The sequence below is a fragment of the Grampus griseus genome (genome assembly GCF_964374135.1).
Source record: "Grampus griseus genome assembly, chromosome: 14".
Classification (NCBI taxonomy): domain Eukaryota; kingdom Metazoa; phylum Chordata; class Mammalia; order Artiodactyla; family Delphinidae; genus Grampus; species Grampus griseus.
In genome coordinates, this window is record NC_139008.1 from 77,435,347 (window position 1) to 77,457,754 (window position 22,408).

At 45.1% G+C, this 22,408-nt stretch overlaps 1 protein-coding gene across 2 annotated transcripts in view; it reads right to left on the reverse strand.

Moving 5' to 3' along the window:
- UBE2V1 (ubiquitin conjugating enzyme E2 V1) overlaps positions 1–18,779 on the reverse strand; it is a 31,104-nt gene extending 12,325 nt beyond the window's left edge. For both annotated transcript variants that reach the window (XM_082671150.1, XM_082671149.1), the window contains exons 1-2: positions 18,683–18,779; positions 380–528 (exon numbers count right to left, since the gene is read on the reverse strand). In XM_082671150.1, coding sequence (XP_082527276.1) covers positions 380–528; positions 18,683–18,704 — 171 coding nt within the window. In that variant the 5' untranslated portion in view covers positions 18,705–18,779. The remainder of the gene's footprint in view (positions 1–379; positions 529–18,682) is intronic.
- Between the last annotated feature and the right edge of the window lie 3,629 nt (positions 18,780–22,408).

The following is a 22,408-nucleotide window of genomic DNA, read 5'->3' on the forward strand; positions in this document are numbered from 1 at the left end:
AACCACAACCATAAAGGTTTTCCGAAGTTCAGTTGGACACTGTCTTCAGGAATGCTGGCTGTACCTGGAGCCTTGTTATTTGATAAGCCCAGGAGTTTGTTCTAAACTACGTGAGGGTACAATTACCTCTAACCTCACTGTCTACATTGTCATGTAAATTCACACTATGAGACTAAACAGGTTTTTGCTTACCATTTAGAGGGATTAAACAGCATCAGAGGAGGTTCAAATATATAAACTGAAACTGGTCAAAAAAGAATAGCCACATTTCAGAAAATATACCATTGGTGAGCTTTTTCCATGATAAGGCTAATATTTTTTAAAAGGAGGCACAGTGAATTTAAGACATTGACATTTATAGCGGTAGCTCGACGCTTACTCTTGGAGGCCCAATTATCATCCCTGTCCATCTTGTAAGTGTCATGTCTTCGTCATCTTCTAGACCCCAGCTAACTGTGCCATCTCCTACTCCTTTCTGGCCTTCTTCGAGTTCTTCCAACAGTCGGAAATTGCGAGGGACTTTTACTCCTAAAATAAATGGAAAGAAATTCAAGATACTAGCAACTCCAGGGGAACTTGTAAGCCTAGAGCTAGCTGCTCATTATCACTAGGTTAGAATAAAGATGCTTATGTGCTAAAAACTTCTGTAAGTTGTCGTACCTCAAGCTTGCTGCTTACGAAGCTATCTGTATTGACCAGCACAACCAGAAGGAAGGGGCACGTGGTTTGTTACAGGTGAAGTGTCGACCACACCAGGGCTGGATGACCAAACCTAGAAAGACACCCCACCCCCATCCCTGGAGCTTTGACGAACTTCATAAAGGGTTTACAAGCCGAAATGTTGATTAATTTGGGCCCAATAGTTTGAGATGAAAACTAAAGTGCTAACAAAAGTGCCTTGGAAGAAAAGAGGCTATTTCTTTTGTTTTGTTCTTATTCTACATTTCTGAGTCTAAGGGCATGCTCATTTGTTGGTACGACTCTCAAACTACCTTAGGAGGAACAGACGCCCTGGCCCTATCATGTAACAACAGTGTCCTCTTGATCAACTCAGAGTCAACAGAAGGCAGCAAGGATGAAAAATTGCAAATATTTAAGTCATAGTTTCTCTCTTGTGAAAAAGCTAAGCAGTTCTCTGCTTTACCTGTTTCCAAAAATCCCAAAGCCTGGAAAGTAGCTCATGGAAGCAAACACACGAACACATCTCACAGGTTCATGCCACTGCACCCAAGTTCAGGCTGAGGCTTGCACCGCTTCTGGGTGTCTTCCAGAACAGAGTCTAGGTACTGGGCCCAGATGGGGATGTTATTCTCCCAACCAGTCCTGCCTACCTCTCCCCGCACTCACCTCTTCCCCTGGCATTTAGACTATTCCTCAGGAAAAAACTCAGGATCCAGGCAAGTTACAAGCTTTCTTTACCGAGCCTCCAACTGGCCAGACTCTCAGAGCCAAGCAGCACTTAACATATGATTATGAAGAAAGACCCACTGGAGGGACTCAAGACTGTGGGAGGTGTTCGCTGTATATCTCAGTATTTCCCAAAGTGTGGAACACATGTTACTATTAATTCAACTGGAATAAATACCTGAGGAAATCAGGCACTTTTCTAGGCACCAAGAAATAAGCTGTGAACAAAACAAAAATGCCTGCCCTCATGGAGCTTACATTCTACAAAGGAAACAAATTCTACAAAGGAAACAAATACAAATTATGCAAGTTATGTAGTATGACAGATGGTGGTGTTCTGGAGCAGAGAGTACTGGTGGGGGGAGTTACAATTTTAAATAGGGAACAGTACTTATTGGCAGCTGAGGGGAGAGTCTTCCAGTCAGAGGAAAGAGCAGGTGCAAAGGTCCTGAAGTACGACCTTGCCCAGAGTGTCAAAGAACAGCAAAGATGCCAAGTGAGCTAAAACCAAGTCAGTGAGATGGAAGTAGGAAATTAGGGACTCCAACTGTTAAAAAGCCACTGGAGTTTTGAATAGAGGAATGACAGGATTTTGACTTGTTTTTAACAGGATCCCTCTGGCTGCTGTATGAAGAGTACAGTGAAGGGAGCTAGGGCAGAAACAGCTAGAAGGCTATTGCAATAATCCCAGCAAAAGATCACAGGTGTTAACAGTGAAGGAACAGGGTGATAGCAGTGAAGGTGGTGAGAAGTAGCACAGTTTTAGATATTTCAGGGGTGTGAGCTGGTAAGATTTGCTGTCAGATTGCCTATGAAGTGTGAGAGAAAGAGAAGTCAACTATTGCTCCCAGGCTTTTTTTCAGGTGGTACATAAGTGAACACTTCATTTTACAGTCATGTATTTATTAGGGCAAGTAATGTTAAACTAATTTCCCCTTTATGATTATGTTAAAATTTTCCTTCTAAAATAAACATAAGCAAAAGAGTCAGTCGACTGAAGAAAAATATTAAATAGCACAGATGGTACTTGAAAGGAAACAGGAAAAATCTGAAAGCATTCTTGAATGGTCCGTTTGGAAAACACTGGCATTTTTTATCCACAGAAGAGCCAACTGGATTATTCACTTACACTGGATTAAGTCTCCTCCAGCAAACGCGAAACTGAAGGCTGTGACATTATAAGCAAAAAGCCAGACAATTCAATGCCTTTTGTTTAGAAAGAGTTAAATCTTTAATAATCCTAATTTGGCTTAGGAGAAAAAAAATCACTGTGCATTACTACTGCTGTTACTATTGGTTACTTTATAAGCCTGCACTAATAAAAATGAATATCCAAATAGCACAGAATTGTACTGATAGGAAGACTGATAGATATCTGACGTACTTGTTCACAGGTGGTGTAATGGGCTGAACTGTGTCTCCTCAAGTTCATATGTTGAAGACCTAAGTCCCAGCATCTCAGAATGTGACTATATTCGGAAACAGAGCCTTTAAAGAGGTGATTAAGTTAAAATGAGGCCATTAGGGTGGGCCCTAATCCAATATGACTGGTGTCCTTACTGGAAGAGGAAACTTAGATGCACAAGGAAACAACAGGTATGCACATCTGTATGGAGTAAAGACCATGTGAGGACCCAGTGAGAAGGCAACCACCTGCAAGCCAAAAGAAATCAAACCTGCTGATACCTTGATCTTGGACTTCTAGCCTCCAGAATTCTGAATGTCCATTGTTTAAGGTATCCAGTCTGCGGTATTCTGTTATGGCAGCCCTAGTAAACTAATATAGATGTTAAGTGACATCTTAAGAAACCTGGATAGATTATCTCTAGGTGCAACCTGGTTATCTCTAGGTGCAAGGATTATGGGTGGTTCCAACCCCCCCTTTCCATATTTTCTGATTTTTTTAAAAAACCACGATTGTGACTTACTTCACTCTGTATAACAGACTCTAGGTCCATCCACCTCACTACAAATAACTCAACTTCGTTTCTTTTTATGGCTGAGTACTATTCCATTGTATGTATGTGCCACATCTTCTTTATCCATTCATCTGTTGATGGACACTTCGGTTGCTTCCATGTCCTGGCTATTGTAAATAGAGCTGCAATGAACATCGTGGTACATGACTCTGTTTGAATTATGGTTTTCTCTGACTATATGCCCAGTAGTGGAATTGCTGGGTGGTATGGTAGTTTTTTTAGTTTTTTAAAGAACCTCCATACTGTTCTCCATAGTGGCTGTATCAATTTACATTCCCACCAACAGTGCAGGAGGGTTCCCTTATCTCCACACCCTCTCCAGCATTTATTGTTTGTAGATTTTTTGATGATGGCCTTTCTGACCAGTGTGAGATAATAGCTCATTGTAGTTTTGATTTGCATTTCTCTAATGATTAGTGATGTTGAGCATTCTTTCATGTGTTTGTTGGCAGTCTGTATATCTTCTTTGGATAAATGTCTATTTAGGTCTTCTGCCCGTTTTTGGATTGGGTTGTTAGAGTCTGTCATACAGAGTGAAGTTAAGTCAGAAAGAGAAAAACAAATACCGTATGCCAACACATATATATGGAATCTAAGGAAAAAAAAAAGGTCATGAAGAACCTAGGGGCAAGACGGGAATAAAGAGCAGACCTACTAGAGAATGGACTTGAGGATATGCGGAGGGGGAGGGGGAAGGGTAAGCTGGGACAAAGTGAGAGAGTGGCATGGACATATATACACTACCAAATGTAAAACAGATAGCTAGTGGGAAGCAGCAGCATAGCACAGGGAGATCAGCTCTCGGTGCTTTGTGACCACCTGGAGGGGTGGGATAGGGAGGGTGGGAGGGAGGGAGACCCAAGAGGGAAGAGATATGGGGATATATGTATAACTGATTCACTTTGTTATAAAGCAGAAACTAACACACCATTGTAAAGCAATTATACTCCAATAAAGATGTTAAAAAAAAAACCAAACAACCATGATTGTGTCATTTGATCAACACAACACTTAGGAACCATGTCAACCAAACTGCACTTGCTATTCGCTTTGCCTGGAACACTCTTCCCCAGATAAGTTACATCAGTCATGCTTCCTCACCTTCTCTAGGGCTTCAGTTATGTGACACCTGATTGAAATAAGGATCAAGGATTCTCTGAGAGTGGGAATCTCACTTCATAGTATTCCCTAAGTGACTAACTTTAAGTGGTCTGTGTTCTTTAGTGTTACCAAAACTTGTTCAAGTCAAATGATCAACAGTGAAGTACAATAGCTCCCATGGCTAAGCCCTTCACTTTTTTTTTTTAAGAAGATGTTGGGGGTAGGAGTTTATTAATTAATTTATTTTTGTTGTGTTGGGTCTTCGTTTCTGTGCGAGGGCTTTCTCTAGTTGTGGCAAGCGGGGGCCACTCTTCATCGCCGTGCGCGGGCCTCTCACTGTCGCGGCCTCTCTTTTTGCGGAGCGCAGGCTCAGTAGTTGTGGCTCACGGGCCTAGTTGCTCCGCGGCATGTGGGATCCTCCCAGACCAGGACTCGAACCAGTGCCCCCTGCATTAGCAGGCAGAGTCTCAACCGCTGCGCCACCAGGGAAGCCCAGCCCTTCACTGTTTTTTTTTTTTGCGGTACGCGGGCCTCTCACTGCTGTGGCCTCTCCCGTTGCGGAGCACAGGCTCCGGACGCGCAGGCTCAGCGGCCATGGCCCACGGGCCCAGCCGCTCCGTGGCACGTGGGATCCTCCCGGACCGGGGCATGAACCTGTGTCCCCCGAATCGGCAGGTGGACTCTCAACCACTGCGCCACCAGGGAAGCCCTGTGTCAGATCTTTAAATCAGGTTGGATTAATTATTTCAGGTGTAACTGTTCCTCTTGTAAACTTTAGCAAAGAACATCCTTATAGGTGGAAATGTTCCCTCTTCATCTAACAACCAGGTCTGATTAGGAAATCTTTTTTTTTTAATTTAATTTTTTGGCCACACTTCGTGGCAAGTGGGATCATAGTTTCCCGACCAGGCAACGAACCCGCGCCCCCTGCACTGGAAGCAGAGTCTTAACTGCTGGACCACCAGGGCAGTCCCCCTTAATCCAAATATCACAAGCTCATTGCTATTAGTTTCAAAACAGGTAGTGAATTCAACATATCTTTCTGACGCTTGATTTTTTTACTTCTGAAGTAGGGGAAAATATTATATTAGTAATGAATCTTGCACTTCCAACAGGTATTTCCATTGGATTAGAGACATTTAATTACTTAAAAACAAAGCATGCAGAGCTCATATACACAACTGCACAACAACAAATGAGTCACTTAAACGTATTTTAGGTTAGTATTTGGAACAGTAAATGAGCACCACAGAGGACAAAGTCAGCTTTTCATTGTTACTTCTGTACTGACATTACAGGATGATTCAATTTGATTCAATTATAAAACAGGCATCAAAACAGCTTAATAAATGAAAAACTCTGGATTGGCCAGCATCTATTACGCAGTCTAGAAATATTCCAAGCAGGAGTTGGAATATACATATGAATATCAGAATAATTGTACTATATACTGATTATGATAAGCATTTATTCCATTTGAATAGCAGTTCTCAGCTTTTTTGGTCTCAAGACCCTTTTACACTCTTAAAAATTATTGAAGACTTCAAAGAGCCTTTGTTTATGTGGGTTATAGCTATTGATATTGACCAAATTAGAAAATTAAAACTGAGAAATTATAAAAATACTTAATTCATTTACAACTAACCACAATCAACCATTACGTGCTAAGATAAATAACATATAACTATATTTTCCAAAGAACAGAATTAAACTAGTGAGAAGAGTGGTATGGCTTTGCAGATTTCTTTAATGTCTGGCTCAAAACAACAGGAAGTGTTAAGAACTGAGGTGAGCTGGAGAATACACATCCTCTCTAAAGGGGACAGTCACGCCTTTGCCCTGGCCAAATGTCTATGGGTCAGATTCTGCTTATGGGACACCACTCTGCAACATCCGAGATCACCTAATTGTTCTCAAAAATCCCTTTAAGCCCTAATATCCTAGGTTTAGCTCAGAGGATATTTTAAACCCTCTGAGGGTAAGGGTAAGTAAAGGTTGCTAAACGTTGTAATCTGGCATTGGGCAGTTAAGTACTCAGTTAACCTTTATTTAGCAAAATCTCGAAGAATTTAAGTCCACAAAGTGGATAGCTTTTATTTTTTTCATTTTATTTTTAAAAATTATTTATTTGTTTATTTATTATTATTTTTGGCTTCATTGGGTCTTTGTTGCTGCACGCGGGCTTTCTCTAGTTGCGGTGAGCGGGGGCTACTCTTCGTTGCGGTGCGCGGGTTTCTCATTGCGGTGGCTTCTCTTGTTGCGGAGCACAGGCTCTAGGCACACAGGCTTCAGTAGTTGCAGCACACAGGTTCAGTAGTTGTGGCGCACGGGCTTAGTTGCTCCATGGCATGTGGGATCTTCCTGGACCAGGGATCGAACCCATGTCCCCTGCACTGGCAGGCAGCTTCTTAACCACTGCGCCACCAGGGAAGTCCCTGGATAGCTTTTAAAGAGGACTGTTACTTTTTTAATTCATTTTTCCTAAGCCATAAACTTTTATTTTCACTCAAAAATTGATTAAAAGTGAAGTCTGGGGAATAACTACAGCTAGCAGAAATCAGGAACTGCAAAAATTTACAAATTATGCAGTGATTCATTTAGCTTTTTTTGATATTTAAATAGAAGTGGCTGATTAGCACCTGGTTAGCTGGTATACTGAACTCTATCTAGTAAGGAACCATCTGGTTAGCTGGTATACTGAACTCTATCTAGTAAGGAACCATCTAGGGTTCACCATGTTTAATGTGTGTAAAACTGAGCTCATTCCACCTTTACAAGCAAAATCCACACATTTCAGGACTGCAATTTTTTAAAATGTTAGCTACGCTTGTTACCTGTTTGTCAAAATTTCCCTACCTATAAATTTGTTAGTAATATATATGTACACACACTTTCTTTCAGTACAATAATTATCAAACACTTATCCAACACCATGCTAGACCTTATTGGGGCTATGAAAGAAATAAAAACAGGAGCTTCCCAATCAGAGTATAAAGTCTCACTATGGAAACAAGATACACATACAAAGTTCAAGAAAACAAAACAGTATTAGAACGTATGAGAGAAATATAATCATAGGGCAACGTTTCTTAATCTTTGAGGGGGTCATAGACCCCTCTGAATGTGATGAAAGCTAAAGAGGTGGGGCCATGTTACTAAGAGGACTTTATCCTGAGGGTAATTAGTGGGGAGCTGCAAAAGGGTCTGAGCAGGGCAAGAGATAAGGCAAATCTCCCAGGTAATGTTCAGGATGGGCTGAAGGATTAGAGGCCAGGTTAGAGATGTGTTACTACTAACATCTCAGGATACAAAGCCAGAAGCATTTGCTTAGAGCAAGTACTTGTGACAACGGAACAAGTTATCGAACTTCTTATAAGCTGAGGTAGGTGGGATGTTAAAGAGATTTAAGGCAGCACATATTAATTTGCATGACTGTTGTGATAGTTCCCATTTTTATAAAAAAAAACATTAAAACAACTGGCCTTTACATGGTAGTCTGTAGATAAATATTCGTTGAAAAATAAAAAAACTGAGCAAAGTATAAAAAGGTATGTACACTCCATTTTATAAAAGATAAACACAAAGTCAACCCATGCTTCCCCGTATGTGTATACTCACATAAACGATCTTTAGATGCCACGGAAGTAGAATCACAAATGTAAGGATACCTGGTTGACCTATTTTTATTATTTTTTTTTAAGAGTTTTTTTTTTTGATGTGGACCATTCTAAAAGTCTTTATTGAATTTGTTACTATACTGCTTCTGTTTTTTTTGGCCACAAGCCATGTGGGATCTTAGCTCCCCAACCAGGGACCGAACCCGCACTCCCTGCACTGGAAGGTGAAGTCTTAACCACTGGACCTCCAGGGAAGTCCCGACTACTCTATTTTAAAAAGGTTGGTCAGAGGAATGGCGAAGTTACCTCCCACAAATAAGAGTCAGAATATAATTTAGAGAAAATTCTATAATCTCTCAGCAGAGGGTTAAGACCAGGAACCTAGGCTCAAAACCATGCTCTGCAACTTTCCAGCAATCTAGCTGGGTGACTACACCAAGTTATCCTTGACCCTCAGCGTAACAGGGATCCCGATACTCTTTGCCTCTACAAGTGGTGAGGAAGAACCAATGAGGTAAAACCTATAAAAGCACTTTGTGTAATACCTGGGACAGAGATTGAATCACCTTCATCGGCACTGTACTATCCATCGTAGTATAAAATACAAAAACCCTCACTTGATCCCATATCCCCTTCTAGCTACCAACTCATTTCTTTGTTCATTTTTAGCAAAAAATCTCAAAAGGGCTGTCTAGACCCCTTGTTTGCAATTCTTCACTCTACTTGCACCTACTCCAATCAGGCTTTTCTAGCTAGTCACTCACCCAAACTGCTCTTGTCAGGGGCACCAAGCAGCACCCTCTAGCCAAATCCTGTGGTCAATTCTCAGCCCCTACCTCAAGTTCCTGGAGCTCTCAGCAGCACTCATAACTCCCTCCTGTAACTCTCTTCCCTTAGCCTCAGGCTCTCTTCCTACCTCACTAGTTGATTGGCCTCACCTCCTTGACTGCAAACACTGGCTGCCAGGCCTCAGGGCACAGCCCATTGACCGCTGCTTTCCTGCCCCCTCCCCAAGTGATTTTACCCAGACCAAGGAAGCTTAATAACTCTCCAGTTTATATTTCCAACTAACTGCCTTCTACACATCTCCGTTTGTATGCCTCATAGGCCTCTCCAACTTAAAACAATTCCAAACAAAACTCCCTTGCACTCCTCAAAAAACAAAAAGTACCCACTCTTCGATCTCAGTATATAGCACAAACAGATTTCTCTGGCTAGAAATCTTGGAGTTATGATAAGAGATCTTTCTCTTATATCCCATACCTAACCCATTTCCAAATATATCCCAAATACAATCATCTTCACCATTCCCACTGCAACCACTGTTAAGTTAGATCCCATCACTCCCCTTCTCAAAGCCCTCCACTGGCTTTCCCTTACAACTAGCATCCAAACTCCTTACCTCACCTACAGAGCCCTACCTGTTTCTCCAACATCATTTCCTGCCACCCTTTCCCTTGCTCCTCACCCTCCTTCAGCCATACCATCCTTTTTGAAGTTCCTGAAGAGGCAACCTGACTTTGCTTTTGCACCTGATGTTGCCTCACCCCAGAATTCTCTGTCCCCGAGCTGGGAATGGCTGGCTGGCTGGCTGGCTCCCTTATTCTTCATCTAAGCTCCAACTTCCCATTCCCTTATCTTGCTTTATTTTTCTTCACAGCATCATTACCACTTGACATTTTAAGTGTATTCTCTTCCACTTCATTAGTTGTTTACTGTCTGTCTCTCCCATGTGAACATAAACTCCCTGAGAATAAAACTTCATCTGTTTTGTTCACTGCTGAATTTCCAATACGTCAAAGAGTGCTTTGCCAAAGCATGTACTCAAACGCTTGCTGAATAAATGAATGGTGGCCGGGTGTTAGCTAGGGATGTTATTTCAGAATGAATAATGCTCAACGTCACAAAATTCTAACTCTGGTTTATTTCTGGAAATACAGCAGGGAAACATTCATAGCACTATTAAAAGGGAGTCTAATATTAAAAAGATTATCAAAGGGGCTTAGTATGGATTTCAAATAGCCCAAGAAAAGTTATACATTAAATTTTAAATATGATGATCTTAAGAAGAAACACAAATCTTCAACTCGGAGCTGGGCAGTCTGTGGAGGTCCTCTAAGAGCCCCCTTACCCCCAACCCCATGCTCCTTTACCTTCACACAATGTCTGTGCTGTACCTTTTCTTTTTCTTTAAATTTCATTTTCTTTCTTTTTTTGTTGTCTGACTCACTCTTGGAGCTTCTCAAGTTAGAGTTGTGACTCATTCAATCCTACCTCCCCAGAATCTGGTATGCTACCTGGCATGTAATGGTACTCAATAAATGTTTCCTGATTGAAGAAAAGGCAGTACCTCTTCCTTTCCTACTGTAACCTCTCATATGGTCTACTGTGGCCAAAATACTGGACACTGATACCATATAACTGAGATACCTTAACAAAGATAAGGTTCTTTGTTTTGAGATAATTAAAATTTGATAAGTAGTTTTATTTTTTAATGAAGTGTGATCAAGACTTTTAGAGAAACTTTTTTTTTAATGAGGGAAAACTGGTTTTTTTCTCCCCACCACACAAGTCAAGGATTCTTCATTACAAATTGAACTTTGTTTCATAAAATATATATGAAAGCATGTTACTGATATTTCAAACCATTTAGAAACTGCATACAAAGTTAATACATCAATATTTTCTACAAAGCAAGAGCATTTAACACCAAATGGCCTAACTCCAATATTTTCTACAAAGCAAGAACATTTGACTCCAAATAACCCTTGTTCTAGAACCTCAGGGGCTACCCCAGGGACATAAATCCAAATATTGGTGGAGTTCAGAGCTCCTGCAGACCTTGTGAGTGTATCAGTCACAGGGAGGACTTCATTCCATCCCAAGTGGAGAGAATAAGCTCAAAATCATGACACGTTAAACAAAAGACTTCAGTGAATATATTAAAAATTAAATCCAGATATGTCAAAAACCAGAAGCATAACAGATCAGAAAAACGCAGTGATACCCTAACATATTTTCTTCCTATGGCACTTGAAGCCATTGAATCAAGCTAAATTTTAAGGTTCCTAAAACTTGTGTGTTAATCTGACACCTAAAAGGCAGCTGAAGGAACAGCTTCAAGAGGCAATAGAGGATGTAAAAATGGACTCTTGTTAATCTTAATAAACTATAACTATTAAAAGGTTAGCTATGAAAATGTTAAGATAACTCTACCAAGGTGCTAAAATAACGCAGTAACCCAAGATTTTTAAAAAGAAAACATTTGTTCCTGTTACTTCAGAATTCTTCTCTCCAGAAGGATTTTTCCTGGATTTGTGTCAGTATCAAAAGTCAGCCAGTTTTTCTCCTGGCTAAATATAAACTGAAAAGTCAGCAGCTGCAGGATATTACAAAGAAAATATGACAAGCAGGTTAAAAAAGTATGAATATTTGATAGGGTTTTACACCATGTCCTAGTAAAACATTTAATGCAGTAATTTGAAACACAGCAACATATTAGAATATTTGTGGTACAAAAAGGATTTTGAAGCCCTTTAAAACATCCTTTTGGGAAAAGCACTGCCACAAAGCAGCGGCTATTACAGCATGCCAATCTTGGAAAACCCTGGCCTGGCCTGGGTCTTGATTTAAAATGGCAGAGCCTCACAGGTTTCTCCGGGAAAGAAAGCTGCTAGTTGAAACTGGTCTGGTTGCCCATTCAGGGAAGACAGTGAACTGAGCTAGGAGTCTGGTGCTGCTACCATTCTGAAAATAAGGAGGCCTGGAAGGTGATGCACCTGGATTAAACGTTCTCGAAAAGTGGGCATAAAGTCAGGGGCAGGTAACTTTTGTTTCTGAGCAACTGGCAAGTGCAGTGCAGTCTGGGTGCCTGGTTAGGGCCTGTCCAGAGGAGCATATTTCTTCTCTCCTTCTACACAACAATGATTCTCCAAGTATGGTCCCCAGACCTGCAGCCTACACATCACCTGGGAACCGGCTAGAAATGTAAATTCTCAGGCCACACACCAGAACACTACACTACATTACACCACAGAACTATCGAATCTGAAACTGAGGGTGGAGCCCAGCAATCTAACAAGCCCCCCAGGTGATACTAATATATACTAGTTTGAGAATCACTGATCTGGGGGAAGAAACAGCGGCAATCTATCATTCTTTACAGTCTAGACAATGTGACAACAAACAGCTGGTGACAAGATGCAAGACCCTGTGTTTCTCTGCTGCTAGGGTGACCAAGGCCAAAGATCAAATTTTCTCTGAAAGGGGTGGAGACAAAGAATAAGGTGTGGTAAGTGCCTCAGGACAGTCAGGGAAGGAGAGAAAGAGTTAATTGTATGCTGAAGTCCGTCTATAAATGCCAACTTATCAGGACAAGAGCTTTCCTTTTTGAAAAGCTGAACAGGCACTTTTGCTTCTGCCCTATCAGATACAATGTTTCTCCAAATATGTAAATTTATATATTTGGCTACATCAAGATGAGACCCTGGATTAATTCACTGCAACATTCAATATTTATTGAGCACCTACTCTATGTCAGGGACTATGTGGGTGCTAGGGACATAGCAGAGAACAAGGATTATTCCTGCCCTACTGCAAAGGCACAGAAATGTGGAAAAACAAACAAGAAACCTTCAGATAAGGTTATGCACTTTAGAACAGAACAGAGATGTGATAATGAGTGAGAAGACTATGTTGAAAGGGGTGGGCAGGGATGGACTTTCTGGAGAGCTGAGACCTGAAGAAGGAGAAGCAGGCAGTCACAGGCAGGCAGAGCATTCCTAAAAGGGGAAGAGCAAGGGCACAGGTGTGCACATCACGCGAGCTCAGGGGTAGGCAAGGCCAAGGCCATGGAAGCCCTTGTGGGCCATGGAAAAGAGATGGATTTTATTCTAAGTGCAGCAGGAAGGGCTTTCTGCAGAGAGTGGCAGTTTCTGTTTTCTTGTCTGTAGAAAACCATTCTGCCTCCTCTACAGAGAATGGATTAGAAAAGGGCAAGAGTGGAAGCAGGAGGCTTTTGTAGTCTTTTAGGCAAGAGAAAGGTGGTACTGGTAGGACAAGAACGACAATAATGCCAATGGAGAGAAGGAGGATTTGCCATCTATTTTGGGGTTACACCTACTGAACTTGTATGGGGTGAACGTGACAATGAAGAAAGAATCATACTTGGTGTCATTACTATCCACCCATGAAAGAACTAATCCGCCAAGGCAGGAATGTCAACAGACCTGCCAATGGCTGAAGGAACTTGAGATGCCTAGCTGGAGAACAGGCAATGGGGGGCTGGAAAAATGCTAATATGGACAAGGGCATATGTCCTGGAGCACAGCTGTCCCAGTTCTGTACCCTGGTTTGCAAGTCACTGGCTCTGAGCTTCAGGCAAATCATTTCTCCTCTCTGGGCCTCAGTTTCCTCACCTTCACAACAGATACCTGCTTCAAAGCGTTGCTGTCAGAAACGAGATGATGTATTTAATACAGTGTCTACCCATAGTTAGCCTTAGAAGTGCAGCTTAAAAAGAAGTCTGAAGGGCTTGCATGTCAATGAAGACAAAGACTGACTTTGTACATGACATGAGGGGGCCCTAAGCCCAACGAGTGTTGAGTTATTGAGTGTAAAGTATAAGCAAGAGCAAGAAGTGGCCTTCACTCTCATCAGACAGCACATTACCCAGAATGGGTAAAATGTGGCCAGGGATGCTGTAAAAAGAGTTCCTGCTACAGGTGGCAGACACTTCTCATTAAAGCCTGTTCTCTCATCAAGATTAAATACGCCAAGACTGAGGAAGAGCACATGCCTGAATCCATGCCTTTCCATTTCCTTCCTAAGGCACTGGAGCAGGTTGGGGAAGGAACTGGAGTCAAAACCCCCTGGGCTCTAATCTGAGTGTCACCACTCCTCAGGCAGCCGTCAGTCTCCTTCAGGAATATTGGGGGGCCAATACTTCCCCTGGTGAGCTCACTAGGTTGTGGAGAGTTGGATGAGATGACATAGCAGGTTAAGTCGAAGTACTAGGAAACCTCTAAACCACTTTACGTAATATAAAAGTAACAGTGTTAACATCTCTACTTCACCAAATGTGCTGCTCTATACTTCCCTGGGGCCTTTCAGAATTAAAGAGAGGATTCCTGGGACTTCCCTGGTGGCGCAGTGGTTAAGAATCCGCCTGCCAATGCAGGGGACACGGGTTCGATCCCTAGTCCGGGAAGATCCCACATGCTGCAGAGTAACTAAGCCTGTGAGCCACAACTACTGAGCCTGCGCTCTAGAGCCCGTGAGCTGCAACTACTGAGCCCGCATGCTGCAACCACTGAGCCCACATGCTGCAACTACTGAAGCCCGTGCGCCTAGAGCCCGTGCTCCGCAACGAGAGAAGCCACTGCAATGAGAAGCCCGAGCACTGCAACTAGAGAAAGCCCGTGCGCAGCAACAAAGACCCAATGCAGCCCAAAATAAATAAATAAAGGTGTCTACTCTTTAAAAAAAAAAGAAAGAAAGAAAGAAAGAAAGGATTTCTGACTTTATATCCTCTATTCTACATTTATCAAACTACTGTAGAGCTACACTTCAGCTGAGAGAGAGGGAGGGAGGAAGAGAATATGGTGGGGGGAAGAGGGTGGTTTTAAAGTTATTGTGAAGGGAAAATCATGATCATCAAATTGACCCTGGCAATCCGTAAGAGGAACAATAGATTGTAGTGGCCCAACAAAGCGTTTCCCCTCCATCACTAGAGCAGACTGCTGTTTCTTCAGCTGCGTACAACATGAAGAAGTTCTCATGAAAGCAGGGCCCATGTTGTACAAAAGGCACTTAGCTACAACTGGCACAAGAAGATGCTCACAGTGAGACACACGGGAACGAGACCAGCTAAGAGACTACCGGTTCTCATCTGCCAGCTCCAGCTCTTTCTAGGCAACTCCCTTGAATGGAATGGAAGACTACTAACCTCCACTGCCCATCTGGTTAAATGTTCATAAGAGGAGTGAGTGTATGCAGCCACTCCAACGTATGCAAATTTAAAATGTAAAGGGCTTACTTTGCTGGCACTCCATTTCTGGTTTACTGTCAGGGCAGCCTGTGGGATGCTGGGTGAGAGGAAAGATCTGGCAGCCAAGGGCTACTCTTTGAGGCCCTGCAATCCTGGCCAAGGCAGGAGGAAGTCACCTGTCACAACACAAGCATCCTGAGGATTCCAGTGGGTTTTCCACAGTTCCACCCCTCTAAGATCTATGAGGTGATCACACACTGCAGAAGCAAAGGAGGTGGGAAGCTGCTGTCACCAAGTGTTGAAAGCAGTGATCACAAAAAACTAAGTTCAGCCCTTACAGGAACTCAAAGGCTTCACAGCTGTTTCCTGGCAACCAGGGGCACAGATTAATCAAGAGGTTTGTTCTAAACCTAAGGAAGGCCTCAGGGCCCCTGACCACACCTGAAAGACTTCTCAGGGTTAGAAAGCAGAGAGGCCTGTACACTCATTTTAGTTTAACCCAAATATGATCTTTATGCTCCCTCCCTTAGCACTCTGCACTCCTCTTACTGCCTGGGAGCAATGGTCAGATCTTGTCATTCCTCTCTTTTTAAGACTCTCATTCATTCATTCAACAAACATTTACTGAACGTTTACTTCAGACCAGGTACTTGTTCAATGGCTTTCTTCCACACTGAATAAAATCCAAACTCATCTCTCTCTCCAACTCATCTCTTTAACAAGCCTCCCTTGCACACGGAGGCCTTTAGCTTGTTCTTTCAACATGCCAAGCTCAGTCCTGCCACAGGGCCTTTCCACTCAGCCTCCCCGTCCCCTGCCTGTGACGCACACTGTTGGCTCCTTCCATCATTTCTCTCAGTTCAAATACCCCCCCTTGGAGAAGCCTTCCTTGACCACCTCTCCAGATACTACATCACACAATTTCCTTCATAGCGTTTACTGTTATCTGAAATCTTAATTATTTACTCCTTTAATGGGCTTCTGACTTGAATAGAAGCTCCTCAAGGACAGGGGCTATGTCCATCTTGTTCACTATTCACAATGGGACACAGCAAATTCTTAATAAATACCTGCTGAATAAGCAGACAAAGGAGTTCTGGGAAGCCCCTTTTTTATTTATTTATTTATTTGCAGTACGCAGGCCTCTCACTGTTGTGGCGTCTCCCGTTGTGGAGCACAGGCTCCGGACGCGCAGGCCCAGTGGCCATGGCTCACGGGCCCAGCCGCTCCGCGGCATACGGGATCCTCCCAGACCGGGACACGAACCCGCGCCCCTGCATCGGCAGGCAGACTCTCAACCACTGCACCACCAGGGAAGCCCCTGGGAAGCCCATTTTAAGGCACCTCAAAACCTCTTCCATGTTATCTAAACCATGCCAAGTGCTCTTGTATGCCACTAGACAGCAGCTGACGATGGTTTATCTGACCACCACAGCATTTATGAAGCACTCTTCAACTGGCAGGGCTTCAAGAAGTTAGAATTAAGGAGCTGTTAAACCGGATTACAGGTAGCCAATCTCAAGTGATTGCCAAGGGGCTGAGCTGCAAAGCCATCACAACGCTGGCTGCTGCAGGCACAGTGTACCCCCAGTTCAGAGCAACCTGGCAGGGGTGTTAGTCTCATGAGACGTTTCCCACAGCAGTCTGGCCTGACTCAGCCTCTCTCTTCTGAGAATGTCTGTAGCAGTCTCTTTGTAAATGAACTGACTCAGCACTGTTCCAACTGAAACCAAACCTAGGAAAAAGATGTGTGGTTTCCTCATCCTCCAGGAAGACCCCACTGCTTTAAGTGTAAAAGGCAGCTTGGGGTAGGTGACTTCAGTCAGATCCCCTACTTCCAATTCCTTCTATTCCCACTCTAACAATCAAACAAAGATGGCCCCTTGGGATACTAGAGGAGTAACATCCTGGAAAGACAGACTCCCCTCACCCTGCTCGCTTTGGGTCACCAACCCTCTCCTAACAGTGCTGCTGCGGCCTTAAACAGCTGGAGGATTTCAGTACCCAGGCAGGTGAGCCTGTTCATTTCCTCCATCAGCCGTCACCCACTGTCACCTCTTCTGGGAGGACTTCACTGGCCAATTTCACTGCCAGGCACCTCAGGGGACACCCTCCTCACCAAAAGGGGGACACTCTGTTACTCCCAAATTCTGCACTTCCAGAATCCGACTCTCTTGCCTCATCAGCCCCTCTGCGGGACCTTCCCCACGCAATCATCACCCTGCCTCTTCCAGAAGGCCACCTGAGTCCATCCCCTGATGCCCAGCTGTGAGTGTTAGCTCTGAAACAGACCCTTCAGGATTTGATCCTCTGGTGCATCTCAGGAACACTGAGCAGTGAATCCAGTCTCAAAATCAATGCTCCTTCCCCTTACCTACCAGGGCCTGGAAGAACTCCCCCTGGCCCACAGCGCAGCCCCCTCCTTCCCTCTTGTACCTCAGCTTTCTTCTCCAGTCACCCAAAACTTCCCATTTTATTTGTTCCTCTCCCCATAACCCATCCAGCCACTGGGGAACTGCTGAGCTGCACTCCCATATGTTACCAACACCCGAAAGAGTGGGAGAGAGACAGTCTCCATAAAACAGACACTCCTAGGGTACGCTTTCCTCACCCAACAAAGGAGATTTTTCTTCTCTAAAGAGAACATCTCTGAAACCTGACCTTTTCCCACTCTCACCCACTGCATGGGGCTCCCTTCCCCAGACAGACACCTCCAGGGCTCCCAACTCATCTGTTCTTCACCCAATATCGCAAGCTTCCACTAACCGCCCTGCTCGGAGCTTGCCTCCTAAAACCTAACATCTACCTCCAAAACTAGGGGCCTGGTAACGATGGGGTCATTTCACTTCCAGCTGCTCCAACCAAATCCCTCTGGAATCTGAAAAATCCCTTTCCTCTTCTCATGTATCCTATGGAGATGCCCTTCATCCCCCCCAAAGTAGCCACCCCAAGACTCCCCCTTTCTAATCAACATAAAAATTTCCTCAGCTAACCCAATCCCCCAAACGAACACTGGAGCCCTGCCCTTTACCAATGGGGGATCCTCTCAGTCACCCCTCAGGATGCTGTTTTCTTCCCTCATCCATCCTGAGGGGCTTCTCCGAAGTCCCCGCCAAAAGGACATCCCAAGGCTCCTCCCCCCACCCAGACACCCAGCACCCAAATAAAGAACTTCCATCCATTTTGGGGCGCCTCCTCGTTCTCAAGGGGACCCCTCGATCTCCCCTAAAGAGCCGCCAGCCCCGATCTCCTCGGCAGTGCCTCTGGGCTCGCCCCTCACCCGCTCTGGCCGCTCCGCTGCGCCGCGGGACCCGGCCCTTCCTCTCAGCAGGGCCCTCACGCCGCCCGGGGGAGCCTCTGGGCCTCGCCGCGCCGCCCACAGGCCCCACAGGCCCCTCAGGCCCCCGCCCGTGCTTCCGGCCACCGCCTGCTCCTCCTCCCCACTCAGGCCGCCTGGGTCGCCGCCACGGTGCCCAGGGGACAGAGGCATCGCAGAGGCCCTGGCCCCGCAGCAAGGGCCTTCGCGGGTCCCCGGCCCCCGGCCCGAGCCCATGCCCCCTCGGCCGGCCGGGTCCGGCGCCCCCGCTCACCCGAGCCCGTGGTGGCTGCCATCTTGCGTCGCTGTCGCTCAAAGGCCGGCCCCTTCTTCACCCCCAACCCGTTCTCCGGGCTCTTCTGCGCATGCGTGTGCGCACACGCAGACGCCTCCGGTGACGCCCGCTCCGCGGACTGCGCGACCAGTTGCCGGGAAGGTATTTTTTCCTGCCCTTTTAGAGAGAGGAAATGTTTGCGTGCGTGAGGGCCCAGCAACCTGCAAGGCCCTCCAGGCTCTGGTGCGAGGGAGGTATTGAGGTGCTTGGTGGGGAGGGCAAGGGGGATCAGACTTGGAAGGGTGTGACTGTGAAAGAAAAAGAAAAGAAAGCTTTTAAAAAGCGCCTATTGTCACAACCTATAATGGAATATAATCTGCAAAAAAAACCCCACCAAAACCCAAAAACCTGAATCACTATGCTGTACACCTGAAACTAACACAATATTGTAAGTCAACTATACTTCCAGAAATATAAATAAATAAATAGATGCAAGTTTATAATATTTTTAAAAAGCACCTATTTTGGGCTTCCGTGGTGGCGCAGTGGTTGAGAATCCGCCTGCCGATGCAGGGGACACGGGTTCCTGCCCGGGTCCGGGAAGATCCCGCATGCCGCGGAGCGGCTGGGCCCGTGAGCCATGGCCGCTGAGCCTGCGCGTCCGGAGCCTGTGCTCCGCAACAGGAGAGGCCACAATAGTGAGAGGCCCGCGTACTGCAAAAATAAATAAATAAAAAGAATAAAAAGCACCATTTTGCCTAGGGCATTTTCCTATCTAGTTGGATCCTCACAACAACATCTCTACCAGGTCGGGCTTAAAGTGAAACATAAAGGCGAGAGGGGTTAAGCCATTTATCTAAACTCAGCTGTTAAATGACTGAGTCAGAATTTGAACCCAAGCCAGATGTCTTGCTTCCAAGATCGATGCTCCCAGGCCAGAAGGGGCTTGTAGAAGGGCAGCTAAATGATTTGGGGCATTAAGGTGGCAGGGAAAGCATTCACTCATTCATTCATTCGTTCACTCTTTCACTCAATCCATTCATTCCATCGAACAAATATTTACTAAGCATCTACTATGTGCCAGATGCTGTCATAGGTGCTGGGGATGGATATACATCCCTGAAGAAGCAAGCTCCTGCTCTCATGGGCTTAGATTTTAGTCGGAGACAGGAAGCAAATAAACAAATAGGGAAAAACATAACTATAATAGGATAGAGAGTAAACCAGGGAAGAAGTGGTCAGGGAGGGCCTCCTATGCAAGTCACATTTCAACAGAGACCTGAATGATGAGAAGGAGGTAGAGGGAATGGCATGTGCAAAGGCCCTGGAAACATATACTTGCAAATGTTAAATCCAAGAAGTGAGTCCTCTATGACAAATGGTCTGAGACGCTCTTATATGGATATGGTAACAGGCTGAGAGAGGTGAAAGGATTGCCTCAAGGCAACACAGCTGAACACTGGCTGAGAAATGACCAGGACTTTCAATACAGAGGAACAAGGAAGCTGGAAGCCTTCACCCAGTGCATCCAATTCATCACCTTGTTCTGACAGAATGCCTCCTAAGCATCTCTCTACTCCATCCACTTGTCTCCCACTTGGATGATCCCAGCAGCCTCCATTCTTGCCCCCATGTTCCATTCACCTAAACCTTTCAGTAGCTCCCCATTCCCATGGGATAAAATACAGACTCTACAAATTGAGTGACCAAAGAATTATCATCCAACAATGACAATCAGCAGATTGAAAGGGGGCCTAGTATGACCTTACTGGGACAACAACCAGGAATCTCCAGGGCAAACCAGGATGGTTAACCACCCTACCCACAATGCCCTGCACCTAGGCCAGGACTAGGATGGAGTCAGTGAGGGGTCTAGGGCGCCAAATTTAAGGAGGCTTTCACGCTCCGATCCAGGCTCTGCACTTGTACCACCCTTCAAATGCGAGCCTCCCTAAAATCTGCACCCTGGGTGCCTCACTTTCCCCCTTCCCTGGCACTGCCTGCACCTCTGAGACTTGCTGGAGAGGTCAGAGGTCAGACTTGCTGGAGAGGTCAGAGGTCAGAGAGGTCTCCAGTTACACTGGCCCTTTTCAAGGCCTCTGGAACACATGTCCTCTCCCTCCTCACGGCCATTGCCTGTGTTGTTCCCAGTCATTGCCCGCTCAGGGAAACTTTCCTTGATTTCTTCCACCAGGTCAAATTCAGCCATAATTGACGCTCCAAGTGCCACGTGCATCTTCTTCCCAGCACTGGCCACATGGAATCATCTTGACATTATTCCGTGTATCACGTGATTCAAGTTTACCTTGAAGAGCACAGAAGATATTTGCCCTGGACTTTGGGTCACTGTAAAAAGTCATACAGCAAGTGGGAAGCATTTGGGCTCCTAAGGTGGACTCACCTCTGGCGTGAAATTTTCTGGGTTCGAGTCCTCCTTCACCACTCACTTTGCTGTGTGACTTGAGGCAAGGGACTTGAGCCTCTCCTGGCATCAATTTCCCCTTCTGAAAAGGGGGATGACGGTATCAACCTCATAGGGTTGCTGTGGGGATAAAATGCGTTGATAAACGCTTTGGCACCGAGAGAGAAGGGGACACTAGAAGAGCTGACATTTACCAAGCTGTCATATCCACCTTTTAATCCTCACAACTCTGTGCCACAACTCCTAGGAATATCCCCAATTTAGAGGTGAGAAAACAGACTCAGAGATAACAGGTGGAGAAGTGACGATTAAAACACAAGCCTCTTATCCATGATGCTCATAAATGTTTACTTGCGTAGATTCCGTGGTTCCCGTGGGGAATTTCTGTCAAGCAAATTGACGATAAAGCGAATTTCTACACAGAGCGCCTCGCAGGAAGACTAGATTAAGCACGGCAGCCCGAGGCATGCTGGTAATTATAGTCCAGCGGGGTCGCGGAGCCTGCTGGGAGTTGTAGTCCTCCCCGTACTAAAGCGCTCTCGGAGAGGCTCCGCCCCCTCCCCGGCGGTCGCCGCCAGTCCCCAGAGCGGGATTCTTCTGGCCCCTGCGCCCCATTCCCTCTCTGCCCTTGAGCTGGTAGCTTCAGCTGTTGCGGATGTGAGTCCTGTTTTATCGGATTCGTGGGAAGATTCAAATGGCTAATAGAACTAAAGAATTTAGAAAATGGCTTGACACAGAGCGAGTGCTAATATAAGTATTAGCTGCTGCCATTATTACTACAATATTATTATTATTATTTCCTCAATGACCCTTGCAAAGTAGCTGTTGTTATCTCCACATTTGTCAGATGTGGAAACTGAGACTCGGTGGAGTAAGATGGCCTTCCTAGGGTCACACAAGAAAGGAGTAAATTCAGGTTTGTAATCCAGTTCTTTTAAGTCTGGGGCACTTGATGTTTCCTGTGTGGTGAGGGAGCTGAAGCCTGGAAAGTTTGAAGCAAAACGTAGGCGGGTTTGCATTTTTACAAAGTGCAGCCTGGCTGCCTCAAGGAAATTGAATTGGGCGGAGCAAGACTGGAGGTGAGGGGTCCAGAGAGGAGGTGTGTTGGACACTGCTGACTGCCAGTCCAGTCATGAGCTTCCGTGCTCACAGAAGCCTGATTTTGCTTAGGAGGCTGAACGTCCAGGTGTGAATCCAAGCCAATCACAGGCACTGCCATTTCCTTTTGCCAGTGGTTGGTCCAGGGGTGTGCCTGTGATCTAGTTCTTTCTGGCCAGTGGAGTTGGGGAGGAGGTGTTTGGAAA